This window comes from Typopeltis vanoorti, chromosome 8 (assembly GCF_054136105.1).
Source record: "Typopeltis vanoorti isolate ZY-2024b chromosome 8, IOZ_Tvanoo_1.0, whole genome shotgun sequence".
Lineage (NCBI taxonomy): Eukaryota > Metazoa > Arthropoda > Arachnida > Uropygi > Thelyphonidae > Typopeltis > Typopeltis vanoorti.
In genome coordinates, this window is record NC_143556.1 from 77,863,463 (window position 1) to 77,891,186 (window position 27,724).

At 34.9% G+C, this 27,724-nt stretch overlaps 1 protein-coding gene across 1 annotated transcript in view; it reads right to left on the reverse strand.

Moving 5' to 3' along the window:
* The window catches only part of Cyfip (Cytoplasmic FMR1-interacting protein Sra-1), a 452,821-nt gene that overhangs the window by 162,468 nt on the left and 262,629 nt on the right, over nt 1–27,724 (reverse strand). The window contains exons 15-16 of the mRNA XM_090396405.1: nt 25,327–25,409; nt 3,502–3,567 (exon numbers count right to left, since the gene is read on the reverse strand). Of these exons, the coding sequence (XP_090252531.1) occupies nt 3,502–3,567; nt 25,327–25,409 (149 nt within the window). The remainder of the gene's footprint in view (nt 1–3,501; nt 3,568–25,326; nt 25,410–27,724) is intronic.

The following is a 27,724-nucleotide window of genomic DNA, read 5'->3' on the forward strand; positions in this document are numbered from 1 at the left end:
TCAGGCAGAGTCCTTGTATACAGAAGATAGGGTCTTTCATAATATAACTCTTCTATTTATATACTATGCAAATAGCCTGGGATACAGCCAATTAGCTTGGCTATTCTTTATCTAATTTTACTGAGTGTTATACATCCTGTGACATTTCGTGTGTGAGGGTCATCATAAAAAAACACTATCCCCATTGTTTGTCAATTGCATGGGGGTCTTTTGCCAGTACACCTTTAATGGAAGAGGGTGAAGGAAAGATCGAAGTATCTAGGATGTGGGTAAATGATCACCTTCATATGAGGCCATATAGTGACTCACATTTAAGTGACACATCCTTAAAATCTCTTTCTTGAATCATGGAAAAGGTATTCAAAACTCAGATCTTCCAACTACAGGGCATGTGTCATTCTGAGTGCACCAATAAAGTGCTTTGCTCCCTCTCACACACACACAGTGATACACATAACAAAGTCCACAGGACCTAAACTGTCCTGTATCATTAAGAAATCTGCACGATGAAAGATCATTACACTAGATCAATACAATTCTCTATCATTATGGGAAATTTCATCAATATACTGAATTATTATTTGTTTATACCAAAAAAAAAAATATATATAAATAAAATTTTTCATGCTTTTTTATATCACTCCCACACACCAAATGCCTCAAGGCCTATAGCACATAAATGTCACTAAACCTCTCTCTCATTTAAGCCTTTCTCACTATGAAGAGCATCATTCCCAATGGCTATGTTGTATGATTTTCTTAAAGAATACATTGAGTATGGTTTAGCAAGTTCAGGAAAATCATGTGTACAACACTAGATATATATCAAATTTCTACTGACAGACACTATAAGAAAACTGTAATGGACCATAAATATAATTCTGATAAGATAATGATTCAGACTTTACTATCCTGGATTTCTACACTGTCAATCTTTTTTTAGCAGTTATACATAATACTAATGCAGCTAATTAAAAACGCACTTACATAATCTGAAATATGGACTTATTTCCATATTTAACTGAAATCAATTAAAAACATATATTTCAAGGATATCAAAAATGTTTTTATACATATTTTTTTCTAAAATTCCCAAATATTTTATTACAGAAAAAAAATTTTTTTTTCTGTAAAAAGGAGAAAAATTATTTCCATATAAGGTATCCGAGGTAAATAAAGCCCAGGATCTAATAAAGCCTGTTTAAAAAAAAATCACATTTATGGTAAGTTGCACAGGTTTGGTTTCTTACACACACACACAGAGGATGCAATACAATGGCAAATCAGTGGCGGCATATTATCTAGCGAATGTATTATGTCAGTTTGACCTAGACCTTTGTGGGAGGTGGTTGTGTCTTCCCGTTTAATAATATTATGCCGCAATAATTTGTAAGTTTTAATTTAAAATATTGTTATTTTCGCATTGTTTTTATATTTAAATTGTTCTTTTAACATTCAGTTTTATGATAAAAAATCTTTTAATTGATTTGAATTCATATTTTACGTGAAAATAGATGTTATCTAATCTAGTTCGCAGTGGTTAATACGGCCCAGTAAATTTGTTGATGATTGCTCATAATAGTTACTTATTTTATTGCTAAAGGTCTCTGAAAATGTCAGAAGTTAAGAAGAAACAGGGTCTTTGGACTGATGAAAGACTAGAAGCAGCTATGAAAGCTGTGCAAAGAGGACAACTATCACAATGTGCAGCATCAGAATGCTATGGATTACCTAGAAGAACATTGAGGAACCATTTAAAGACAGAGAAGATGACAAAAAAGATTAGGAAGAAATACTGTGCTAACAAAAAAAACAAGAGAAGAACTTGGTAGAAAGAATAGTAAAGTTTCCTTCAATTGGTGTCCCTTTAACTTCAAAATCTATACGCAGGCAAACTTTTATATTTTGCGAACAAAATGAAATTAGGAATAACTTCAATAAAGAAAGTGGCCTCTCAGGAAAAGATTGGTGGAAGTTATTTTTAAAGAGAAACCCAACAATTTCTAAATGTAAATCTCAATTTTTGAATCCTGCTTGAGCTGGATTCAAAAATTGTCCTAAGAACATGTCCTAATCCTCCATCTTGTGATTCAGATAACTCTGATGATGAGATTCCATTGGCAAATCTAAAATCAAAGAACTCTTTGAAGTCATCATTTCATCAGGAAGTCATCAGGAGTTAATGCCAATGGCAAATTATGCGGTTGTAGAGGCAACACCACAAAGAAAAGCTTTTAAATTATAAGGGCCAGTGAGTGACCAAAGATCTTTTAAAAAGAAAGGATAGTAAGAAAGAGAAGGCTGCCACTAAAAAACAGGAAGAACCAAAAAAAAAATAAAATAAAATAAATAAAGGAACAAAGAGTGTCAAAAGAGGGGTGGTATTGCCATGGATGCAGAGAAGAAAAGGTTCCTGATATGATGCAATGCACATGGTGTCTTAAATGGTACTGTGAAGAGTGTGTTGGTCTCACCAAAGAAGAATGTGGCGTATTTGTATGCCCTTATGACTGTTCTTAAGCTAATAATTATGATTAAAATTAATAATAATTAAAAATAATTGTTATATTTTTTTTTAAATATTTAATTTTGTTCAAAGGCTTTATTAAACTACTATGTTCTGAAGTGCCCTGGACATAAGGAACAATCAGTTCGCTGATCTTTTTGGCATTGTAGCCATTGGACAGGAGTCTGGCAAATAAAGTGAGCCTTATGGTTTAATAAGGCCCACTCAAGGTGTTTTTTAAAGATTTGTTTAAAATATAAATTACTGCAAGAATTGTTCTTATTTGTGTTTTTTTTTTAATTAGTGATAATACAAACTTTAATATGAACACTGTTGTTTCAATTAATCTAAACAATTGTCTAACTTATTCAAATTTTAAATAAGGTGGCCTTATTTGCCTCAGGTACTATATGAAATGTTTTTATTTTATTATCATTATTTCTTTTTTTTTATCAGTGTCAAATACATCTTGTGTTATTTTTTTTGTTTGTGTGTGTGTGTGTGTGTGTGTGTGTGTGTGTGTGTGTGTGTGTGTGTGTGTTTTCCAACACTGTGCCATAAGTTTATTCATAATAAACATGCAACAGAACTTTGCTTAATAGTGAAGTTTAAATCCTTTTTAAAGAAATACAACTATCTAGGCATTTTAATTGCCCATGCATCTAAGAATTCTAATTATATCAAAGCAATTCTTTTAGTCAATAGAATAAAGGGCATTTAAATTTCACGATTTAGTAAGTTATTCCTTAAAATGAACGGTTTATTTTATTTTATTTTTTCTCTATTTTCAGAAATTAAGCTTTGTTCCATTTAAAACAATTTCAAGTAACTTCAATAAAATACTTTAACAGCAAGAAACTAAACAAAGAATTCAAGAGAATGAGCAAGGTGTGCAATGTTTAAAAAAAGAAGGAAAAAAATATAAAATACTTTGTTTAAAAAGTGCTAAATAAAAAAAAAAGCAAGAAAAAGAAAGAGCAGAATGAGCTATTCACCTGGGTGCGCTTTTCCAGAGAAATGATATCCTTACAAAGGTAAGTGTGCTCATGGTTTGCTGTACACTAGAAGAAGAGTTCAGAAGCATGCATCAAAGACAGAGCTTGTAGCAGCAGCAGCAGCAGAACAACAACACAAAGAAAAGAAGAGTGAAAGAAACATTAATAATTAAATATTGACATGCACCTGATCACAACGTATAAAAGCTCATGCATAATAAAGATCATGCTAAAGAAAAGAAATGGATAAAGAGATGTCTACTGTTAGTACTTTTATATAATAAAATACAGCATATGTTTTCAAGAATAACTATTAGTATAAATAAAACATCACTTACATTTAAAACAAATGCAAGTGATATAAATATTGTAGTATAAACAAGTATAATAAAAATAAGAAGAGTACACCCATAAGCATTCAAAAAGATCTCCCTTATATTATAGAATTATATCAAGATTAATGACTTGATAAACATAATCAAATTATCAAAACTGCAAACATAAAACTGAAACCAATTTAACAGTTAATTTATAAAATTTATGGAAATAAACAAACCAAATTTCTCACAATAGTTTAAATTTAAACAATAAAATATGAATTATTAATTGCTATGTACATCATATTACCATGAATGGAGTTTTCTATAACATCCTGAAGATGATGATAATCATCATTACCACCTGGTATTTACCCTCAAAGAGGGATATTAAAATACCATGACAGTACATTTTATTAAAATTTTTACATGCTTCATATCATCAATTTCCTTCCAAATGTCTGCTAACTGTTAGATCTCTTTGATCAACTTTTTTTTTTTCATTTTTTTTTCTCTTTTCAGTCAACTGCATCAATTTATTTATATCTTTCTCCTGGCATGCAACTTCTGCTTCAAATACTTCTTTTTCATTCCATTTAAATAACCATACCATCTTAAGTACATCACTCATTTTTATGTTTAATGGAATAAATATAGCCCATATAAATAATAAGACAGCACGTTTAATCTCCTATATTTCATCTCAGTTCCTGATTGTTAGGGAAACAATATTAAAATTGCAAAAACACAAACAAATTTGCACAAAACAACAAGTGGAAAAGATTAGATGAAAAGCCTATAGTCCTATGAGGGGTACCATCTATAGGTGCTATTGGCGAGCTTTAACTGTGTTGGATGGGAAGCCTAAGAATTAAAATTTCTCATAAAATTTCTCATATTTCTCAATACAACTATCTGCTAAAGATTCTAAAAAAAAAAGTCTTTCAAATTTGTATTTTTTGTGGTGAAGCATAGTAGTAGTAGTTTTTCCCCCCCTCTCCATTTGATTCTGAACAATATAATGAAAGCATGGTCAGCAAGCCCTGACTAACAATACGTATAGATATATGTATGTTCTACTAGGTGAATGTTAGCAGACTCCCAGTTTGACCATAACATAATAAGTTGCAAGAAGAAGGAACTTTGTAGAAGATACCTGGAAGAGATGGGGGGAGGTGAGGATCCTTGGATGATGAGGGCAGCCAGCTTTAGATAAGGTTTGAAAGCAGCATAGAGATTGTACTTTAAAAAAAAACAAAAATAGAATTGTGGCTTATTTGTTCTGAAGTGCCCTGGATATAAGGAACAATCAGTTCGCTGATCTTTTTGGCAGTGTAACCATTGGACAGGAAAGTCTGGCAAATAAAGGAGATGAAATATAGGAGTGATTAAATGTGTTGTTTAACACCCCAACCGGCCATGACGTCTATAGACATCCAGCAAAATCTGGATATGATTCTGTAATACCTATTGAATAACATGGATAAGAAGTGCAATTTGGTCTCACTATTTCATCCACCACGGTTGGTAGAGAGGCTAATTATTTATATGTGCTGTATTTATTCCATTACACTTTAAAATGAGTTCTAATCAGCACATAAGTCTAAATAGTCAGCTGCTGATACTACACAAGTATCAGCAGCTGACTTGAGTATACACAAAGCTAAGTAATACTGTTAGTGGAAACTTCATTTATCAAGGGAACTCAACCAGCTAGCCTTCTTGAAAAGGTATAAGGACAATGGAATTATTCCTAAGTGTTAAAGTGAAAATTAAATTTCACTTTACTGTGAGAGCAGATCGGTGCAGCACATGCTATCAATGCCACCAAGCAGAACTGACATCAATTTTTAATCCAGAACTTTGGTCTATCCTTTCTAATATATCAGATAAATTGGCCCATAAAGAATTTCAAAAAATAAAGAAGAAACATTAATTCTACTGGGATTATCAATGCCAGTGAATATAACTGGAAAATGAAATGTGTTGCTCAGAGATCACACTAACTATAAACCGCTGGACTATGATCCCATTAATTCTCAAAAGAAAACATTAAAAAGGCCTCTTAAAAATGTAACACCTTGGCCTCCTGAAACAGTTAAAAAAACTGTATAGCACCCACTCCACGCCAGTATATACAGAATGCCAAAACTTCATAACCCCAATAACCCTCTCCATCCCATAGTAATGCTATTGACTCCCACTCTTTTAAGTTTATAATAAATTTAGTTTAATCCTTTATCCAAGTGTGAGCAAACAAAGTTTGCACCTGAAAGTATCTTCAGGACTGGGGTAAGGTGGTACAACACCAGGACAACTCCTTGCAAAGGTGGAGCAAGCTAACATCACTCCTATCTCAGTACCTCCCATAATGCAAAACACATCTCCTTGCGGATATGTCTAATGTTATACATTAAGGGAAGGGTCACTACCCAGACTAGTTTCGACCTTCATTGAGGTCTCTTCAGTGGGAGCCACCTTACCCCAGTATTGAAGATACTTTCAGGTGCAAACTTTGTTTGCTCACACTTGGATAAAGGATTAAACTAAATTTATCATATTCTAACCAAGTGAAAATTAAACTTTCAACTCTTTTTTAAGTTAGCCAAAAAAAAAAAAAAGTCATCTAAATCCTTAACCTCACTTACAGGTCATTCTTCTTTTTCTTTTATTAAAAATTCCACTTATTTCAAATCTGTAATCCAAAATTTAGTTTTAGATAGTAATGATATCATGATAAGCTTTGATGTCACCTCTCTCTCTTTTTACCAATATCCCCTCTTTCTGAAACTTTAAATTTACTAAAAAATATTTTCCCCCCCTGATACCACTGAACTTCTTAATTTTACCATTCATTTTGGATAACTTCACTTTGAAAAAAGATTATTTAGAAACAGATTGAGAGTACAGCTATGAGCTCTCCTATCTCCCTCCTCTAGCCAATTATTATATGGAGCATTTTGAAAACATTCTCTTTATATACTGCTATTCTCAAACCTTCCATTTGACTAAGCTACACTGATGATATGTTCTCTATTTGGCCACATGGCTCAAACATATTAGAATCCTTCCTCCTTAATCTCAAAAGATAGCACCCTAGAATCCATGTGGCCAAATAGAGAACATATCATATCTGGTACACCTCAAAAAATACAAAAAAAAATAGCCAAGACTCAAGTACAATCTCTGTACTGCATTCTAACCTTATCTAAAGTTGGCCACCCTTTTTTGCTCTCATTTATTCATTCACCCTCATCTCCCAAGGATCCTCTACATTTCCTCTCTGTTCCAGGTGTCTACAAAGTTCCTTCCTTCTTCCTGCAACTTATCATATTATGGTCAAAGTTGAAGATCTGATAACATCTGCACAGGGAACATAAAAAAACATCTGTCGCCATAAATATGGTCAGTCGAGGCTTGCTGACCATGCTTTGGAAACCTTGCACAGAATCAAATGGAAAAACTACTATGCATCATCACAAAAAATACAAATTTCAAAAACTTTCTTTTAGAATCAGTAGCAGATTGTTTTAAAAAATCAACCTAATCTTAATCTAAATATGGTTGTATTAAACTTCCCAAGATTTGGGAAACTTTAATTCTTAGCCCTCCCATCCAGCAAAGGTTGGTCGATTGGTAGAGTCTCTGCTACTAATGGATTGCAAAAAGTTAAGCAAGTTTGAGTGCAGTTAGTAGTTGGAAGGAGTTCAATCGTTCAATGCTGTTGGCACACTCACCCTCGATGAGTCTTTGGACTCCCTGGAGGTGTCACGTAATAATAATAATAATAAAATACAGCTAAGGCTAGCCAACAGTACCTATAAGAAGAGATTAGACTGAAAAATTAGGCTTTCAATCTAATCTTTTCCACTGATTGTTTTGTGCAAATTTGTTTTTGAAATTTGCTTCCCTGACAATGTCTCAATGACTGAGATGAAATATAGGAGTGATTAAAATGTTGTTTAATTATAAGTGTGTTGTTTGATTATTTATGTATGCTGTATTTATTCCATTAAACTTTAAAATGAGTTCTAACGAGAACGTAAGTCTAAATAGCTGAGTATTCCTGAATATAAGTTGTGGTTTTAATGGATGATTACATGTAAAAAAAAACTGTTTAGAAACAGGTAACAAAAGAATATCATTACTACTTAATGCATTTCACTACAAATGCATACTTTTACATACATTTGTTCTTTTAGTCCAACTCTGATGATACTTCAAGTGAAATACCAGTTTGAACATGATTATAAAATGAGTGTTAGGATGTAGTGATCATCTGCTATAAAAAGTTGTGTAGATTAACCTGCCACACAGTAGACTGTGTTGCATAGTTGCACATAATTCAGAATGATAAATATTCAGAATGTAATGTTCCATTTTCTTTTTAATACAGTTCTGCAAATGATGCCATCTGTTCACTCCCCACATCTCTCGTATCTATGTCTCTAGTCTATGCTCAATGTTTAAATTAGATTTAATTGTCTTGCATACAACTACTAGACTAGTCTGGTACTTTAGTTGATTTATTTCATATAAATTACTCATTTGGCCTACCAGCATACTGACTTGGTTATTCTGTCATCTCTTCCCATATTCATTTTCCCATATTGTTAAAAACTATGCCTAAAATAGTTAAAATATATTAGATGTATACAGGTTCACACTATGAAAGAAGTGACAACATTATCTGTTTTTTTTTTCCTATTTTCAAAATCCTAATATTTTTAAAAATACTAATTTTCATATTGAATGTTTTTTTTTATGTGCCATTAATGAGCACATAAAATGTGCTCATAATGAATTCAAGAATAAGTATGATAACTGGTGTGGGTAGTATGTGGCTTCCCTCTATGAGTCCCTAACTCCCTGGAGGTATCTCTTAATAATAATAATAATAATAATAATAATAAAGTAAAAAAAACTAAGATTAGCAGCTCCAATTTTGATATTAAGTATAAGGCCACTTTCCTTCATAATGTGATCCATATAGATGACGAATAATAGGGAGATAATGTGCTTAACCTCACATCTATTTAACATCAGACCATCTTCCTATCCTTCAATTCTAGCTATTGATTTACAGTTCAAATATACACAGGGCACTGCTCAATATAATGTCCGATTTACATCATATAACTGTTGCATTTTAAACAGCTTTTCTCTTGGCACCTTGGCATATGCTTTTTCCATATATTTACAAAACTTAAATATAGATCCATGTTTATATTCCAATGATTTCTCAACAATTTGTCTTAACTGAAAATTTGATCCTGATAACAATCATAAATTTAGATTTAATCCTTTATCCAAGTGTAAGCAAACAAAGTTTGCGCCTGATAATATCTTCAGGACTGACGTAAGGTGGTACATCCCTTGGCAACTCATAGCAAAGGTGGATCAAGCTCTCATCATTCCTTGTCTCAGTATCTCCCATAATGCAAAGCACATCTCCTTGCAGACATGTATTACTGCTATGCATTAAGGGAAGGCCCACTACCCAGACCGGTTTCAATCTTTATTGAGGTCTCATCAGTGGGAGGCAGACCCAGAGTGGTGATACTACACCAGAAGTAATGGAGAGGTCATATTTACCTATACGAGTTAACAACCGGTGTACCATACCACCTTATTATTAAATTACTCTGGATTTAGAGTTGGAAGTTTATTTTGCACTTAGTTAGACTATAATAAATTTAGTTTAATCCTTTATCCAAGTGTAAGCAAACAAAGTTTGTGCCTGAAAATATCTTCAGGACTGAGGTAAGGTGGTACATCCCTTCACAACCCATAGCAAAGGTGGATCAAGTTCTCATCACTCCTTGTCTCAGTATCTCCCATGTATACTGCTATGCATTAAGGGAAGAGCCATTACATATAGGTAAATATGACCTCTCCATTGCTCCTGGCTTAGTATCACCCTCTGGGTCTGCCTCCCACTGACGAGACCTCGATAAAGGTCGAAACCGGTCTGGGTAGTGGCCCTTCCCTTAATGCACAGCAGTATCTGCAAGGAGATGTGCTTTGCATTATGGGAGATACTGAGACAAGGAGTGATGAGAACTTGATCCACCTTTGCTACGAGTTGCACCACCTTACCTCAGTCCTGAAGATATTTTCAGGTGCAAACTTTGTTTGCTTACACTTGGATAAAGGATTAAACTAAATTTATTATAGTCTAAACAGTGCAAAATAAGCTTTTCCATGATCCTGATAACCTCTAATTGATCTGATCCCAACTTGTTCTTCTACAAGCTTCCCATTCACAATTTCTCTTAGCCTTTTCTCAAGTATATTTGGGTAACTCCTGCCAGGAACACCCAGTAATTCTAACATTCAGCTTCATTTCCCTTTTTACAGATGAGTACTATGACAGCTGTACTTTAATCATCTGGAATTTTAAACATCTGACCATGCTTTCTGAATTATGCAGCATTTTTAATGTTTCAATAGAAAATGTAAAACTTTTATACCTCTATATTTAATCATTTCTAATCAAATAACTCCAGCTTCATTTCTACTTTTGATTTTTTTTATTACTGTTTCTATCTCATTTACTGATATGTACTGCAAACTGCATTCCTCTTGAATGTTTTTCTACCACTGTGCTGTCAAGTCTTGTTTAATTTAGCAATCTTTCAGAGTAATTACTCCATTCATCTAGAATAACATTATCTTTAGTTTTTGTTACCTTTATCATCTCTAATTTCTTTTATAGTACTCTTTACTTCATTTCTAGGCTTTTCAATAGCCTCCAGAATAGTTTACAACCCTCCTGATATTTATTTTCTATGTTCTTACCAAAGTCTTCCCATGATTTTTGTTTAGCTAGTTTCACTCAGTGCTCTGCTTTCTTACAATTTTCTGTGCCTAACAGAAAACAAGCTGACTTACTTGTCTCTAACTTCCTGAGTTTCCCAATTATTCATGATTTTTTTTATTCTTACAGACAACCTCACCACATGCCTCTCTGGCAGAATCCATATTCAATGTTTTCTTCAAGGTCTGTCACTGAATCTCCAAGATTTGATTCTTGTTTTCAAATGCTTTCATTTTTTCTTGAATATCACTTGCATATTGGAATCTATGGTTCACCTCTGAAAGCTTAACTGTGATTCATGTTAACACTTTCTTATATACTTTCATTTTTTTTTTCTCTTTTAGACAAAGGTTAAAAAAAAGTTCAAATATACAACTATAAAGTAATTATGTACATTCTTCTGGGTTGGTTTACCTGTTTTCAATGGATAAAAAAACAAAATCTCTACAAAGAAAAATCATGTCACCTCTGTATAAGGACTGTTAACTGACCTACAAGAAAACCCTTATAAAGGTTTGTCACATCCTAAACTGGATTCACATGTAAGTCTTTCCACACAAAGGGCATTGTTGATGTTGAGATGATGCAAAACTACGATTAAGTAGTCAATTATTTGGATTAACCCTGTTCTTTGTAGAATATCTTAAAAGACTAAGCGTTGGCAGATCAGAGAAATACTATTTAAAACTTCATGGGGAGAAATATGAATTGGTAACAACATAGCTTTAGATGGACATATATTGCATTGAAAGAATAAGCTTTAGAAAGAGTTAAGAAACACAAGATTTGGATATTTTCATTGTAAAGGAATTAAGTTCGGAAATCAACTGGTAAGTCAATTCAGAAGTAGATTAACTTTTTGAAGAAAAAAAAGTCGTACTGTTTTCTAAGTTTCTGATCAGATCAATACTGGATTTCTGCTCAACGAGATTTTAATGAAAATCAAGGGTATTCAAAGAAGATTCACTGAGTAAATGGATGGAATGTATCATGATAGTTATGAGAATTATTTAGTAAGATGAACTTCTTTATCCAAATGTAAGCAAACAAAGTATGCATGTGAAGTATCTTCACAACAAGATACTTGTGTATAGAAGCCAGTGACTTCACATTATTGCATAATGCAAAGCAATAAAGATTGAAACTGGTCTGATAGTGGCCCTTCTCATAATCTACAGCATTATATGCACCAGAAAGGATGTGTGTGTGTGTGTGTCTTACATTATGAGCTACTAAGGCAATTAATGTGAAATCACTAGCCTCTATATACAAGTGCCTTGTCATGAAGATACTTCACCCACAAACTTTGTTTGCTTACAGCTGGAGAAAGGATTAAACAAGAATATAATTTCTTCACATCTAAATTTAATTTATAACCAAAAAGTCTCAACAATGTTGGAACAAACATAAAAAAGTTAGCTTGTATGTATGTGTTTTTTTTTAATTTGGGAAAAAAAAAAAAAAATCAAACAAAACTGACCTTAAACATTTGCGGCAAATTAGATATCAAGTAAGTATTTGTGTAATTTATCGAGTACATGCTATTTTCCACCCTAGAATCTGTTAAATTCTCCTAGTGGTGTTTGGAAATTAGTTAACATGGGTAACTTGCATGAAAAATTTATTTCATATATATAAAACTTTTGCCCATGTGGTGAAGATAACACACAGCAATCCTCTGTGTTACCTCTGCGAAGATAACACAGAGGATTGCTGCAATTATGAGAAGGACACTGACCTGCAGAGATAAGAGGGTTATCATTCCATTGTATAAGTCTCTGATCAGACCACACTTGGACTATTGTTCTCAGATTTGGTCCCCAGGATTTGAAGGGGATAAATTAACTGTGGAAAGGATACAAAGATGGATGACAAAGATGGTTTCAGGACTGTACAAGGATAGTTATGAGGATCGGCTGAGGGAATGTGGACTGCAGAGTTTGGTGGATAGAAGAAGGAGAGGTGATATGATTGAGACTTTTAAACTGTTGAGAGGTGGTTACAGGGTTGACACTGGGGAGTTCTTTTGCTTGGTTGAACAGCGGGAAGGAGTGATGACAAGAGGTCATCCCTGGAAGTTACGAAAGGAAACTGTGAGCAAGAGGGTGAGGAGTGGTTTCTTTGTGTGGAGGGTCGTTGAACCGTGGAATGCGTTGCTTGATGGAATGGTGAGAGCGAGAACAGTCAATGAGTTTAAGGAGTGGTATGATAGACTTTGTGTTTCTTAGGGGGGGGGACCTCCCCTTGATGAGTCTTTTGACTCCATGGAGGCCTGAATAATAATAATAATGTTTCACAAACATTTTCAGTTGGAAGATTCTCATGACACATGAGCAGTGAGTTTGAAGCTATCTGGGTGAAATGGAGTCTACCAAGATCAAACATATGGTGGGGTATTATTACAAACTTAGTGGATCAGTTGCTGGTGATGATGAAATGCATCCCAAATCATCCTAGCAGATGCTGAAAAGTTAATCATTATGGAAGACTAATTATCCAAACAATCAATGGATGGGTAACAGTGAAATCTCATGAAAAGAATGAAACTGCATTTATTGAACTATTATGAGACAACTTTCATGATGTTCTGCCTCCAGCTGGTGACAGTAATCATATTGTACTGTACTGACCTGGGAAGTACAGTAGACTCTCGACTATCCGGCCTAATGTGGCAAAAGGGCAGGCCGGATAACACAAAAGCCGGATAGGCTGGAGTTCTAGGCCTACCTTTTCACACAAATGTGAAAAGGTAGGCCTAAGATGAAAGAGTCCAAACTTACAGTTTTTAGTTTTTGAAAAAGTCCTTGATAGACGACTGCTTCACCCTTTTAGCCCTCTTCTGCGACGCAATGTCCCTCTACTTATGCAATCAGATGATATCAGCTGGTGTCGCTTCCTACTGCTCACTAATGTACTGCAGTGCTGCCTCAATCGTCTTGAACCCTTCCGAATGTGGGATGAGATTTTTCCTGTCATCTAAGGATGCCTCCTCTTCTTCTTCCCCCTGTGTCACCATTTCCACAATATCGTTGTCAGTTATTTCACCAATTTTGTCGTTTGACATCCATTCTGTAATGACCTCTGCATTGACATCATCACAGCTCGGTACATTTTTGAGCAACGAAACAAGTTTATCATTTTCATCTTCCACTTCAGTTTCACACACAGGTTCAAGGTTGAAATGTCCACCTTCATGGTCCAAAAGAATTTTCCAAGACTTTACAAGCGATATGTTTCGAATCTCTTCCCATGCTTCAGCCAACCACCTTATGACATCTAGCAAGTCAATCTTTTTCAGAGTGGTTACGCAGTCTTCATTATTATTAATCGCTGATATCAACGAACTGAGAAGATGCAGATGATACTTTTTCTTTAGCATTTCAAGGACGCCCTGGTCCATCGGCTGACAAACAGCAGTCACATTGGGTGGTAAAAATAAAGCTTTGATGTCTCCATCTGTGAGTTCGTCATTGGCAGGATGCGAAGGTGCGTTGTCAAGAAATAGCACAGCTTTTCTCGGCAAATTGTTGTCTTTCAAATGTTTTTCTACAGTCGATATGAATTCATTTTGGAACCAGGTTTTAAAGATTTCTGAATTCATCCATGCTTTCTTTTGATGTGTGTAATATAGGGGTAGTGATTCCTGATTTTTCAGTTTTTTAAAAGGTCCAAAAAATTTGGACCTTTTCGGAAATCAGAAAATCAAAGAAACTTGCTCTAGGTTTCTTTGATTTTCCGATTAACATAAGCCTAAGCTTGTGGTTGCATTACTGCAAGCCAAGATGGTGACTCATTCCTTGCTTTTCTTGTATCCTGGCGCAGCGGCTTCTTTTTTTGATGCAAGCGTTTTTGTAGGGAGCATCTTATAATTTAAACCGGTCTCATTGCATTTTATCACGGAGAATTACTGTATTATTATAATTATCCGTGATAAAATCCGGGCTCCGGATAGTATGGAGGCCAGATAGTCATGAGTCTACTGTAGTTAAGTATATGGCTGTTCCATTCAGAAAATGGTTATATGCTGAACTATAAAGCAAGAAATTATGGTCAACTAAGGAGAAAACTACGTTTGGTCCAATGATATTGGCAGAGCATGGAACATTTAAAAAACACTTAAATGATACACTGGAATGAGTCTAGGACTCATTCCAGTGTATATAATATATTCAAATATAATATAAATATAACAGAATCCTATTACATTAATAAAATAGGAGCGAAATGAATGCATAGCTAGTCAGACCTGAAGATGGCAGCGTAACATTGCCAAAATATAGGAAGGCATTGATTAAAGTTTTTAATTAATATTCTAGTATATGTTGTCATTTCCTGAAAAATTTAAAGCTAGTCAGAGTATTAGGTTGATAATTGCTGGCTTGCGTTGGATCTTTTCCTGGTTTTGGGTGGCAATGACAACTGAGTTGTGCCAAGAATCTGGACACTCCTTCTCCATAAGTATTCTGTTGTATATTAAGAGAAGCAGAACCAGAGAAGACGTTTTATCATCTCATAATGGATATCATCAGGACCTATTCCACTGAGGTGAGACAGTAAAAGAGCTCTTTTTAATACCTCCTTAATGAATGGTTGACTGAAAATTTTTGCTAGTATCTCAACAACAGCTTCATGTCCTCCTGAGTTTTTAATACTGAAAGAACAAGACAAACAGCAGATAAACTTTTCTATTAAGGGGCTCAGGAGGATATGAAGCCGTTGTTGAGATACTAGCAAGATGTTCTCCCAAAGTGTTTGCAATAGCTTTTGGGATCAACAACAACACATCTATTATGTACAGAAGTGGTGTGTTTTATATCTACCATAACAGGAAAATGATCACTTCCATAGATATTCTCTTCAACATCTGACACACACAGAGTGAAACAATGACAGGGAAGCAGACTGTTAGATATGTTGCAGAATATGAGTGGGCAGGCATATGGAAGAAGGTATGAATTGATTTTATTATTAAGAAGGTAGAGGTCAAGATCATCGGGCATTCACTCAATGATGCAGTCTCATTCATTTGTTGGCACTACCTTACAGAGTGTTGTGTCCATTAAAGTCACCCAGGAGAAGTATGGATGAAGCAGTAGCAATATAAGATTATCAAGTTCCATCTCATTTAACTCAATAAACCCAGTGTTAATATACAGAACATACTGTAATAAGAAATCCTATAGAGAGAGAGAGAGAGATGAATAACTGCTGCAGTATTAAGCTGTATTAAGCTGGACATGATGGAAAGGAATATGACTACACACTAAAAGAGCTACTCCATCATGAGCAGGACTATCTCCAGTTCTGTCCTTAAGAACAACAGTGAAAGTCCTCATTTAAACCCTAGTGAGTCTTCACTAGGGTTTAAATATGTTTCCTGCAGACAGAAAGGCTTATGTTTCTGCAACAAAATCTTGATATCATGATATTTTGCAAACCTACAACAGTTCCAATGTAAAAATTTTTCTACTGTTTTGGATTTGTACACCTGTCCAATTTCCAAGAGATTGAGGGCTTACCTTTGTTAGGTTCATATTTATTAACTGATTTTTGGACAGCCAGTGTCCATCTCATCATCCAATTCCTGGTATGTATCCTAAAAGAGTGTTCAGGCTACATGACCAAGGTGATATTATTAATCTCCTATCATCTTGTCCTCTGGAAAAATATTTAATACATCATGTGATGTGTCAGGATAATTTGGTACGTTTAATTTACTTTCAATGGATACTTTGGTATCCATTGTTTCTGCAGGGGATGTCTGGTAGTTTATATTTAAGTTCCTTGTCATAATAATTTTTTGACAAGAGATTCTCATCAAATGGAACTTTTTTTTTTTTTTTTTTTTTTGGAAATGGTCCAGAAAAGATTGTATAAGAAAAGACTGATGTTTGGGATGCAGGACAGGAAGATGGATTGAGGAAATGCAGTTTGCCAAGCCTTGTGAATAGGAAGAAGAGAGGGGCGAGTTCAAAAAGAATGGAAGATAAGAAAAATTGTTATACTTCACAAAGGTGAAGGGGATAAAACTGAGGCTACAAATTATAGGCCAATCTGGGTATCTGAATTGGTTGCTATAGTAGTCAACATGAGTTTGATAGATTGCTGCATGACAAGCTGATACCTAAATTGAAACAGATGGGATTAGATAATGTTTCTGGATGAGACTGTAGGTCGTGTGTGAATTATGCACTCAACAAATGTACTCACGATCAAGTTCAAGTATGGTGAAATTATCACATAGTAAAACATATACAAATTTGAATTGCAGTTGACATTTTCTTAACTGCCCCCTTCTCAGCATAAGAGGAACTCACAGTAGGTGTGGTGGTGTTTTACTTCCTTTCTGCATCCTGATATATTTTGTTCTGGTTTTATCTCTTTTGTATTCCTTTTTCATCTTTCCACTTTGCATCTTTCCCCTTTTTCATCTTTCCACATGACATACATGGGAGTAAGCTGGATGATCCCCATGACATTTAACACATTAAGCTTTCTTTGCAGAGCACAATTTGTTATCAGGCTTTTTATGCTACACCAGTCACAGGTGATGTGAGCCATGAGAGGCAGTCTGAGCATGTCCATATTTCTGACATTTAAAGCATCTCAGTGGATTAGGAATGTAGAGTCTAACAGGACAGTTGAGGAACGCTGCTTTTACACATGTTGGAGGCTTGAGTGTATGAAAAGTAAAGATAATATTCCTGGTTAGAATCATCCCTATACATTAGGATGCTCCTCATACCTGTCACTCCCTGATCTTTAAGCTCTGAACATATCTCTTCATCTGGAACATCAAGAAGATCCTATTTTGATATCACTCCTCTAGAAGAGTTTAGTGTTTTATAAGGTGTCACTGCAATTAGTATTCCACCAATAAATGTAGCCTTTAGTAAATTGTCTGAGTGTTGCTGACTAGATGCTTCCACTGAGATGTCATCAGAACATAGTTTCTTGACTGTTTTGGGAAATCCTGCCAGTCCTAAACCCTTTCAAATAAAGGGACATTTTTCCTATTGGCTTTACACCTGTTGCATAGATGATGAGAAAAGTTGGTACCTTTATACTGGTATCAGTCTTTTGCTTCTTACTTCTGTTATCAAATGATGAATCTACAGTATCAGTACTTGGTTAGGACCTTGTTAGTCCTAAAATATTTGTGGATGAAGAATTCATGCTCAAGAGATTTTTTTGTTTGGTGCCAGATCTCCCTACCAACCATGAAGCCACACATGGGCATCCACTGACCAGCAAGCAATGACTTTGAAAAGGAGCGGAATGAAAGGACTAACCCAAACACAATACCAGCACCACCACAACAGCAAACTTCGAGTCCTGTCCCCACATAGGATAGGAGATTTACAGCAACACCACTGACCCTTGCAGGCAAGCCCACTAACCAACTGATATTGACTGGGCCGTACAGGACTGCCCATCTTCTTCTTGCCGAAGCAGACACCAAAGTAGTGCAAAACTACCAGGATCCCCCCTTTCCGGAAGTCCATGGTTCACACTGCACACACACACAGCAAACACAATCAGCAGAGCATTGGATCCTAGTGATGGTGGTCTCGAAGAAAAGAGAGTAAAAAAAGACTCAGAAAAAGTAGAGCAAAGAATATGAAAAAAAAGCAAAGAGGAAGAATGAAAAGAGTCAGTACCACTACCACCAGGAGCCCCCACACACACCCCACCATAGACAAGTGAACCACGAGGAAGGCATGTATACTGGGAGTTAATGCTCATACTGAAGGTGAAAATGACAAGGGATATAACACAAAGGTTGAACAAAAGCAAATAATGCTTTCAGAAAATTGAATAATGTATGGAATTCAACCAGATATCATAATAAACCAAAATAAGAATCTTGAACTGAAGCGTGAAGGCATTATTATATACATCAGAGACATGAAAAATGACACATAAACAGGAAGCCAAATTAAATAGCCTTCAGACAAAGCGGTGTGTAAAATATTAAAAATATTTTAAAACATCCATGTCCAAGCAAAGAATAACAGAAAAGGGAAGAAAGATAGCTGAATGGGAACTGGAGAGAGAAAAATTTTAATAAAAAGAATAGGAATAACTGGAGATGAATCTTAGTCTTATGTGTCACAAGGTATGAAGACAGTGGGAAGGCATGAGGATGGTTCCAAAAGTTTCCAGCCTGATGAGCTTTTAGAGGTGATAGAAAGAAAACAACTGTGTCATTTTTCAAAATAATCTCCCTTTACTTCAACACACTTTTCACATCTTTGAATTAACCTGCCTATGCCCTTTAAAAAGTAGTCTGCACTTTTGTCTGCAATATGGCTTAAAACTGCATCTTTCACCTCATTGTCATCTGCAAATGTTCTTCCTCGAATGTATTTCATCAGTTTCGAGAAGAGGTAGTAGTCATTGGGTGCTAGATCTGGGCTGTAAGGTGGGTGTTCAATCTACTGGAAACCACAATCCTTCACTGCAGCCTTTGCAACAATAGCCATATGGACTGGAGCAATGTTTTGAAGCAGGCGAACACAACGACTCAGCATTCCTCGTCTCTTCTCCTTTATGGCATTGTGCACTTGGTGCAGAGTGAAGCATGATATTCTGCATTCACAGTGGTATTCCTTTCCTTGAAGTCAATCAAGAGAATTCCACGGCAATCCCAAAAGATTGTTGCCATGATCTTCTTGATAGACTGAGTGACCTTAGCTTTTCTCAGTGGTGATTTGCCTGGTTTGCACCATTCCACGAATTCCCTTTTGGAAAGCGGATCATAATAAAGGACCATGGTTTCACCCCCAGTGACAATAGATTTCAGCATTTCTCTCTGATTTCCTTGGCAAAGCTCTAAAAACTTGCAGGAACAGGTCACACGATGCTCCTTCTGAAATGAAGAGAGAAGTCAGGAGCACCTACCTTGCACTGACCTTTGTCATATGAAGCTTCTCATGAATGATGCGAAATATGGCTATTATAGAAAGTCCGAAATTGCTGAGATTTCTTTGAGCATCAGCTGTCTGTCATTGAGCAGTTCCTCCTCAACAAGAGACATTTTCCTCAGTCATCACTTCCAATAGGTGAAGCTCAATGCTCTTCCTCCTAGGCGAAATTGTTGAGCCCATTCCTTCACAGTGGAATATGAAGAAGAAGCTTCCCCATAAGAGTTGAAACTGGTACGCTAAGCTTCCATAGACGGCGCTATCTGTTACACATGCCATTTTAAAATTGGCAAGAATTTTGTATGTCAGGCTGGAAACTTTTGAAACATACCTCGTAGGTATCCAGAGCTTAGCCAACCAAACTGTATTGAACGGTATAATTAAAAATCATGGTAGAGATCCCCTGCAGTTTTATCAGGGAACCAGGGTGAACACTTAAAGTCAGTTATCGGAACAACATCAGCAGAGCTGAAGACAGCAACCATCAACGAGGTATGTGAGTAATTACAGAAATACCATGCTACCGAAAATAGGATTTTTTTTTCCCTTTTACATTACTCCCACTCAGTTAACACATTCGCTGCCAACTACAAGTATAGTCGTATGACACTTACCGTCAGCAACGAGATTATTGTACTGACCTTGAAGATGTGAAAATGCTTGGCTTGTGGAGCTAGCAGCAAAACTGTGTATACTCATAGATGGTATATGCTCTGCACAAGCCGACTACGAGTATACTCATATGACGCTTACTGCCGGCAACGAGATTATCGTACTGACCTTGAAGAAGTGAAATTGCTCGGCGTACGGGAACAGACTATGCCGAAGTAGCATGGCAGCGAACGTGTTAAGGTTGTAAACCTACAGTAGCATGAGTGGGCTAAGGATTTATATATATATATATATATATATATATATATATATATATATAAATTTAAAAATGCAAAAATAAACATAAATTTAAAAATGTAAACATAAATTTAAAAATGCAAAAAAAAGCATAAAATAAATATATATATATATATATATATATTTTATGCTTTTTTTTGCATTTTTAAATTTATGTTTATATAATCTGGAAACTCTGCTCTAGAGAATTAAACATGGTATTTTCAGGCCTCCACTAAGCAGTGACATAGTCTCACACTGGAAGAAGAATTTCATCTCCTACCTAAAGACAATCACAAACATCCATGGCCGTGACAGGACTTGAAACCATACCAACCAATCAGTTAACCAGGCTAATGCCACAGTTGATATATGATAAATATATCATTTATTCTGAAATAAAGATCCTAAATTGAATGGAAAAGCCATGATATTTAATATCAAAATGAAGAGACAGACTAATAACAGTAACAATTTTCTTAAGAAGAGTGATGTGGGCCATTTAAAAACAGAAAGCTGGAAATTACAACCTATTTATGTTTAAGGTCATATTTTTTATCAAAGATCTTAATGCTGAAGGGGAGGGAGTGCTAGAATGATTAATTTATTAGAAAAATATGACATGACTGGGTGAAAAAGAAAGAAAAAAAAACATGCAAAGAAAGTTTTCAAAAATAATCAGAGTGGACTGCAAACCTTTAATATATATATTATTTTGGAAAAGGTGAAAGAGCTTTTGAACTCAACAAGCAAATTTTAGACACCAAGATCAAAATCCGAAGAAAACATTGAGAGATCAAGGAAGTGTGACAAATTTACTTGTCAGGTAGCATCTAAAAATTGTGTGGAAGAAACTATTGCACAATACATTTTAATTCTAGATATAACCATAAATGTAGAAAGTCATATAGAAAAGCTATCTGACTTAAAATGTCAGATAGGCGCACACACACACACACACACACACACACACACAAGAACTTTTTTTTTAATTTTTTTAAAACCATTAAAGTAGGAATATTTTGGGGAAAAAAAATAAGTAGAAAAAAAAGTAATGGAATAAAGTTTGATCAACTTTAGCATTCTGTTACGTGTTTCTTCACAGCTTAATTTCATTTAAATTAGACAACAAAGAAAATTTTTCTCCTTTATGTTAACTTTCAACATTTAAACCATAATCAACAGAACACACAAGCATAATGCTAGAGGGAAAAAAAAAATCTAGGTGGTCAAAAATATTAAAAGGATAAGCAGGTATTTAAATCAAACTACATATCTTATTATTTGACAGGAATTGTCATAGTCAAAATATATATATACATATACACTACTTGGAAAGAAGTCAACAGACACCCTGATGGACAAGTTGCAATGTGTCATGCTCTTCCAAGCATTCTTCATCATATTCTTCCAAGTCAGTGCAACTGTGTCCAGATGAAATGGCTGCAAGAAGGGAACTGACAGAGTTTGAAAGAGGTTTGTGATAGGATGTCATGCTGCAGGCCTATCTGTTTGGCAAACTGGGCCATCCCAGGTCAACAATCAGTGATATCAACTGCGATGGAAGCACAGAGAGTCAACTTCAAGTGCAACCTACAGTGGATGACCTACCATACTCATCAAATGTGATCATAGGTTGCTATGAAGGATAATATGAAAAAAAAACTGTCATTTGTCGGCCGACATGTTAAATGTGGAGTTCTGGGTATCAAATGGAACAGGAATCTGCACAAAAACACATTCAGAACTGAAGCTCACAACACGAGTTTCCGTGGGAGGATCACAACAGTATGCAAGCCCCGCACATTACTCAAACCAACATGCAGTGTTGTCCTCAGTGGTGCAAAAGAGCATGTACAGTAGGATGTGGAAGCTTTGAAAAGTGTGTTATGGAGCAACAAATCACACTACACTCTCTACCAAGCAGACGGATAGGCATGGGTGTGGCATGTGCTCACTGAATCTCTTACAAGAGTGCTTTTGCTGTTTTTCCTGGTTTGGTCTCGGACCTCTGTTTGTAGTGCCACAAATACTGAACTCGGAGATATTAAACATTCTGGACAATGCAATGCTTCATATTTTGTGGCATTTCTAAGGAATTGACTATTGTCTCTTTCATCAAGACAATGCACCATGAAATAAGGCTGCTGCTGCTGCTGTAACTGCATGGTTTGTGGACATGAACGCCACCACACTTGAGGCCTCCACAGAGACCTGATCTCAATCCTACTGAACATCTGTGGGATGAACTGGAGCACTGGGTGATGCTCCAGTTCATCCTACAAGTTCAGAGGTCAAGAGACCTCTGCCACACAACAGTCCAGGACCCCATTACATGCCTACAAGGAGAATGGTCCAAAATTCCCATTGATTACTATCATACACTTGTGGAAAGTATGCCCCAAAGGGTTGTAGCAGTCATCACAACAAAAAAAGATGAAGGTCCATACATCTTGTTAAGGTGGCAGCCATGGCTGTTTGTTTCTCACACTATGGCGTCAGTTGACTTCTTTCCAAGCAGTGTACCCTAATTTTTATTCATCAATATCAAAATCTATATTTTTTGAAAGTGATGCTAATACAGAGTAATTATTTGGACAATAGATCAAGTGTTAACTAATAAATATGTATTAAACCTACTAGTTTCACCAACTTTAGCTGTTGGCATCTTCAGGGTACAAGCACTGGTTAAAAAACATTACACAAATATGAATAACTGTAAAATTCAAACGATTATAGTTGCAAGCTGAAATAGCATTGAACGTGAGTGATACACGTATCGTGTGTACATGATTAACTAGTTGTTGCTAAGGAACGTTCTGTAGGTTGCATTGAAGTTCATTTCCTGTATGTTGAGAGATCTAATTAGGGGTTTTCCATATCTCTGGGAGTATTAAACCTTGGTTCCTGTTGAGGTTATCAACAGAGCGAGCGACTGTAGCTGCTTCTTTAAACATTCGGGAGTGGTACTCTTCTTCTATGTAAGGGGAACAGCTTTTATCCCACTCAATGACATGGTTAGTTGTAGAAAAATGAGATGACAGGCCTGATATGTCTTGTCTGTTGTTTTTGACGTAACCAGTGTGCTCCTTCTATCTAATTTCGAGGCTTCTTGATGTCGAGAAGGGGCAGACATCAAGAAGCCTCGAAATTAGACAGAAGGAGCACATTGTTTATGTCAAAACAACAGACAAGACATATCAGGCCTGTCATCTCATTTTTCTACAACTAACCATGTCATTGAGTGGGATAAAAGCTGTTCCCCTTACATAGAAGAAGAGTACCACTCCTGAACGTTTAAAGAAGCAGCTACAGTCACTCGCTCTGTTGATAACCTCAACAGGAACCAAGGTTTAATACTCCTAGAGATAATATGGAAAACCCTAATTAGATCTCTCAACACACAGGAAATAAACTTCAATGCAACCTACAGAACGTCCCTTAGCAACAGCTAGTTAATCATGTACATGCAATACGTGTATCACTCACATTCAATGCTATTTCAGTTTGCAACTATAATCGTTCGAATTTTACAGTTATTCATATTTGTGTAATGTTTTTTAACCAGTGCTTGTACCCTGAAGATGCCAACAGCTAAAGTTAGTGAAACTAGTAGGTTTAATAAATATTTATTAGTTAACACTTGATCTATTGTCCAAATAATTACTCTATTTAGATGATCAAGAAAATAAACATTCGTTGTGATGCTAATACATTTCTAAATTAAATGTATTCTATATTACAAATTGAAAAAAATTATTTGTTTTTATTAAACTGAAATTTGTTTAATTTGTTTAGCAAATGTTTCTTGTTCTCTCTTATTTTCCATCAATAGTGTTTATAACTTGGAAAAGAGGACTTCCTTTGATCTGAACGTGAAATAATAAATAACCAATATAATAAAGGTAAATAAAACTAGATCACATTTCCTCTAAAACTGTAGTTAACTATATTGTTATTACAAGCCAGTTATGCATAGAGTAAATAAATAACCTATGAATCAGTGAACCTATGAAACTGTTATTAGATACCAATTATGCATTAGTTATACATGATTCCTGAAATATTTTAAGGGATTTTGCTTTCAGAGACATTTAATTTCTCTATTTATCTGAATGATCCAGGTATACAAATTATCTTATTTTGTGTGTTGCTAATGTCTATTTTTATCAGTCTGATTGTTTAAAATTTTATCTAATTTTGATACTTTCAGCTAATTTTTTCAAATGATTTGAAATCCTTTGCTTCTTTGTAGTAGCTTTGATGGAACCACAAACACGTGGAATGATAGATGAGTTGTATTTTCCATTGTGAAATCTGTCTGCATTATTCTGCCAGAAACATCCTTCCAATAAGTTTATCATCATACAGTATTCAGTATTAAATACAGTCATCTCCATCCTACCTCTTCTGATCAGTTTCAATTCTGTTGAGAATGTTCTAATATTGACCTGTCATTCAAATTGATTCCTCTACAAAAACAGTAATAGCTTTATTCAACTGGGAAATGTTCCAGCCCTATACTACTTTGTATTATCATAGTAAGCTTAGTTTTCAATATTTATAGAATACTGCTCAGCTTTTATGTAGAAACCATGTGGATATTTATTTAAAATGGTATATTATCAGGTGAAGGTGAATAATGGTCCAGAAACTCTACACATTTTTAAAGTGTGAGGATTTTCTCTATCTTATAAAGATTACAGATGCAACTATAAATTTTACAATCAACCAGGCTATTGCTTAAAGCAAAAAAATTGCATAACTAAAGAATAAAATATATATTACCGTAACAGAATAAGAGAATTAGGCCCACTGAATATTTAACATATACACACCCACAAAAAAAAAGATATAATGCTAACCATCTTACCTGAATTCTCTTTCCCATAGTCATTTCTAAATAGAATTCACGATACCACAACTGAGAAAGATCACAACATTCTTGAAGGGTTTCTATATATAAAAAAAAAAAAAAAAAAAAAAAATGATGTTAGGCTTAAAAAATAGTCTGTTCTGTCTATACATCACAGTTCTGAATGAGTTAACTAATGGTTACAATCAATTTTTAAAATATTTATATATAAGTAATAAAAAAAATCGAAATTTGTAGAAAGCTTCAAGATATTCTCCAAGGCAAAACCAAACACAATATGGAAATCCAGAACCTTCCCATATTTGAGGTAGCATAGTAAAGAGTATTGCAGACTGGCCACACAGCAGGCAGCATCTGTATGTGCAGAAACCACCCTGGGCACTAGCTTTACCATATGTGTGCTACTTACGTGTCGGGCGATCACAATTTTACAGCATGCTAGTTCAACTTTTTCGTTAGAATTTTATTTGTAAAATTAACAGTGGAATGTCTTTAAAGCATGGTATGACAAGCTGTATGTATAATGATTGACTCCATGAAATCTTAGGATAATAATAACATCGAACATTCTTAGGGAAGATTTTGGTGTGCCATATACCCCAAATGCAAAATGTTATTTTAAGGAGTAGCTAGAATATTCAACACTCAATATGAAGATAAATTTCTTGAATGGAAGGCAATATCAATGAAATATCAAATTTTATTATTATTATTAAGAGACCTCCAGGGAGTCAGGAACTTAATTTAATAAAAAGATGTTATTATTATTAAGAAAATAATAATAACATCGAACATTCTTAGGGAAGATTTTGGTGTGCCATATACCCCAAATGCAAAATGTTATTTTAAGGAGTAGCTAGAATATTCAACACTCAATATGAAGATAAATTTCTTGAATGGAAGGCAATATCAATGAAATATCAAATTTTATTATTATTATTAAGAGACCTCCAGGGAGTCAGGAACTCATTGAGGGAGGCCATACTATTTGCACCAGCTGTCATACCTGTTCTTGAATTCATTGTACAGTGAGTTTAATTTGTACCAGTGGTCCCACAGAAGGTTCTACTAAGGAAGTGGAAGAATATTTTGCAGCAATAGAGAAGGCAGCTGACACGAAGAAAAATGAGAGTTGGTTCTGGTGTCGCAACTGGGAAATTTTGAAGAAAAGAGCAAAGCTAATAATAATGGAAAGTACCTGCTTGATTCTGTTCAGAACACAGACTAATCATTATTAACCCCATGTTTCAGCATAAAGATGTAAATAAATTAACACAGATAAAAAACACAAGAAATAAGAAAAGTCTCATCAGCTATGTTATTGTCAGAATTCTTTATTCTGCTTCAGGACACAAGAGTATAAAAAGGACTTGAAAAAAGAAGTGATCATCATTTAGTTTCAGCCAGATAAAACTGAATTTCATATTGTAAAGAAGTGCATGTGTAAGAAAGTTTTAAAACAAATCAAGGTTGAGCAGCTTTCAAAGGTGAAAGGCACAAATATTATTCAAGAAGAAATGAAAGAGTTTGAAAACAAGAACCAAATCTTGAAGATGTGATAGATGCTGAAGAAAACATGGAGTGCTTTATCCAGAGAGGCAGGTGGTGATATTGTGTGGAAGAAGTGAAAAACCAGAACTCCACAGCGGACTCGAGTTCTTTAATCTCAGGAAGTTAAAGAACCAGTCAATGAAAAGAAGAGGACAGAATATTAAAGTTGCTGGCAAGTAAGTATGTGCTCTGAGAGAATAAAAAAAAAATCTATAAAACTAACAACAAAAGTAATTGGAATACTTTATAAGAACATAGAAAATAAATATCAGGAAAGTGCAAAAATATTCTGCAGGTTATTAAAAATGCATAGAAATGGAGGAAAGAGTACTGCAAGAAGAATCACAATGATAAAGTAACACGAAAACTAAAAATATTCTAAATTTGCTGAATAATTAGTTTGAAAGATAATTATTATTATTACACCAACTATGGAGTAGGTAGACTCATCTTGGGAGGTTCATTCGAATGACAACATATATGTATATAGCAGAATATATAAAATTTAAAAAATTTCATAAACTTCATTCTAGAAGCACAGAATGGTTTAGAAAAGTATCTATTACTAGATACAGTCATACCCCGAAGTTACGCAGTAGGTGGGACCAACAAAAAGCATGTAAGTCGAATTTGTGTAACTTGGGGTATAATTTTGCATGTAATTTATATATACAAACTTACAAAATATTATAATAAATTTAGTTTAATCCTTTATCGAAGTGTGAACATACAAAGTTTGCACCTGAATGTATCTTCAGGACTGGGGTAAGGTAGTACAACACCAGCAACTCGTTGCAAAGGTGGAACAAGCTAACATCACTACTATCTCAGTATCTCCCATAAT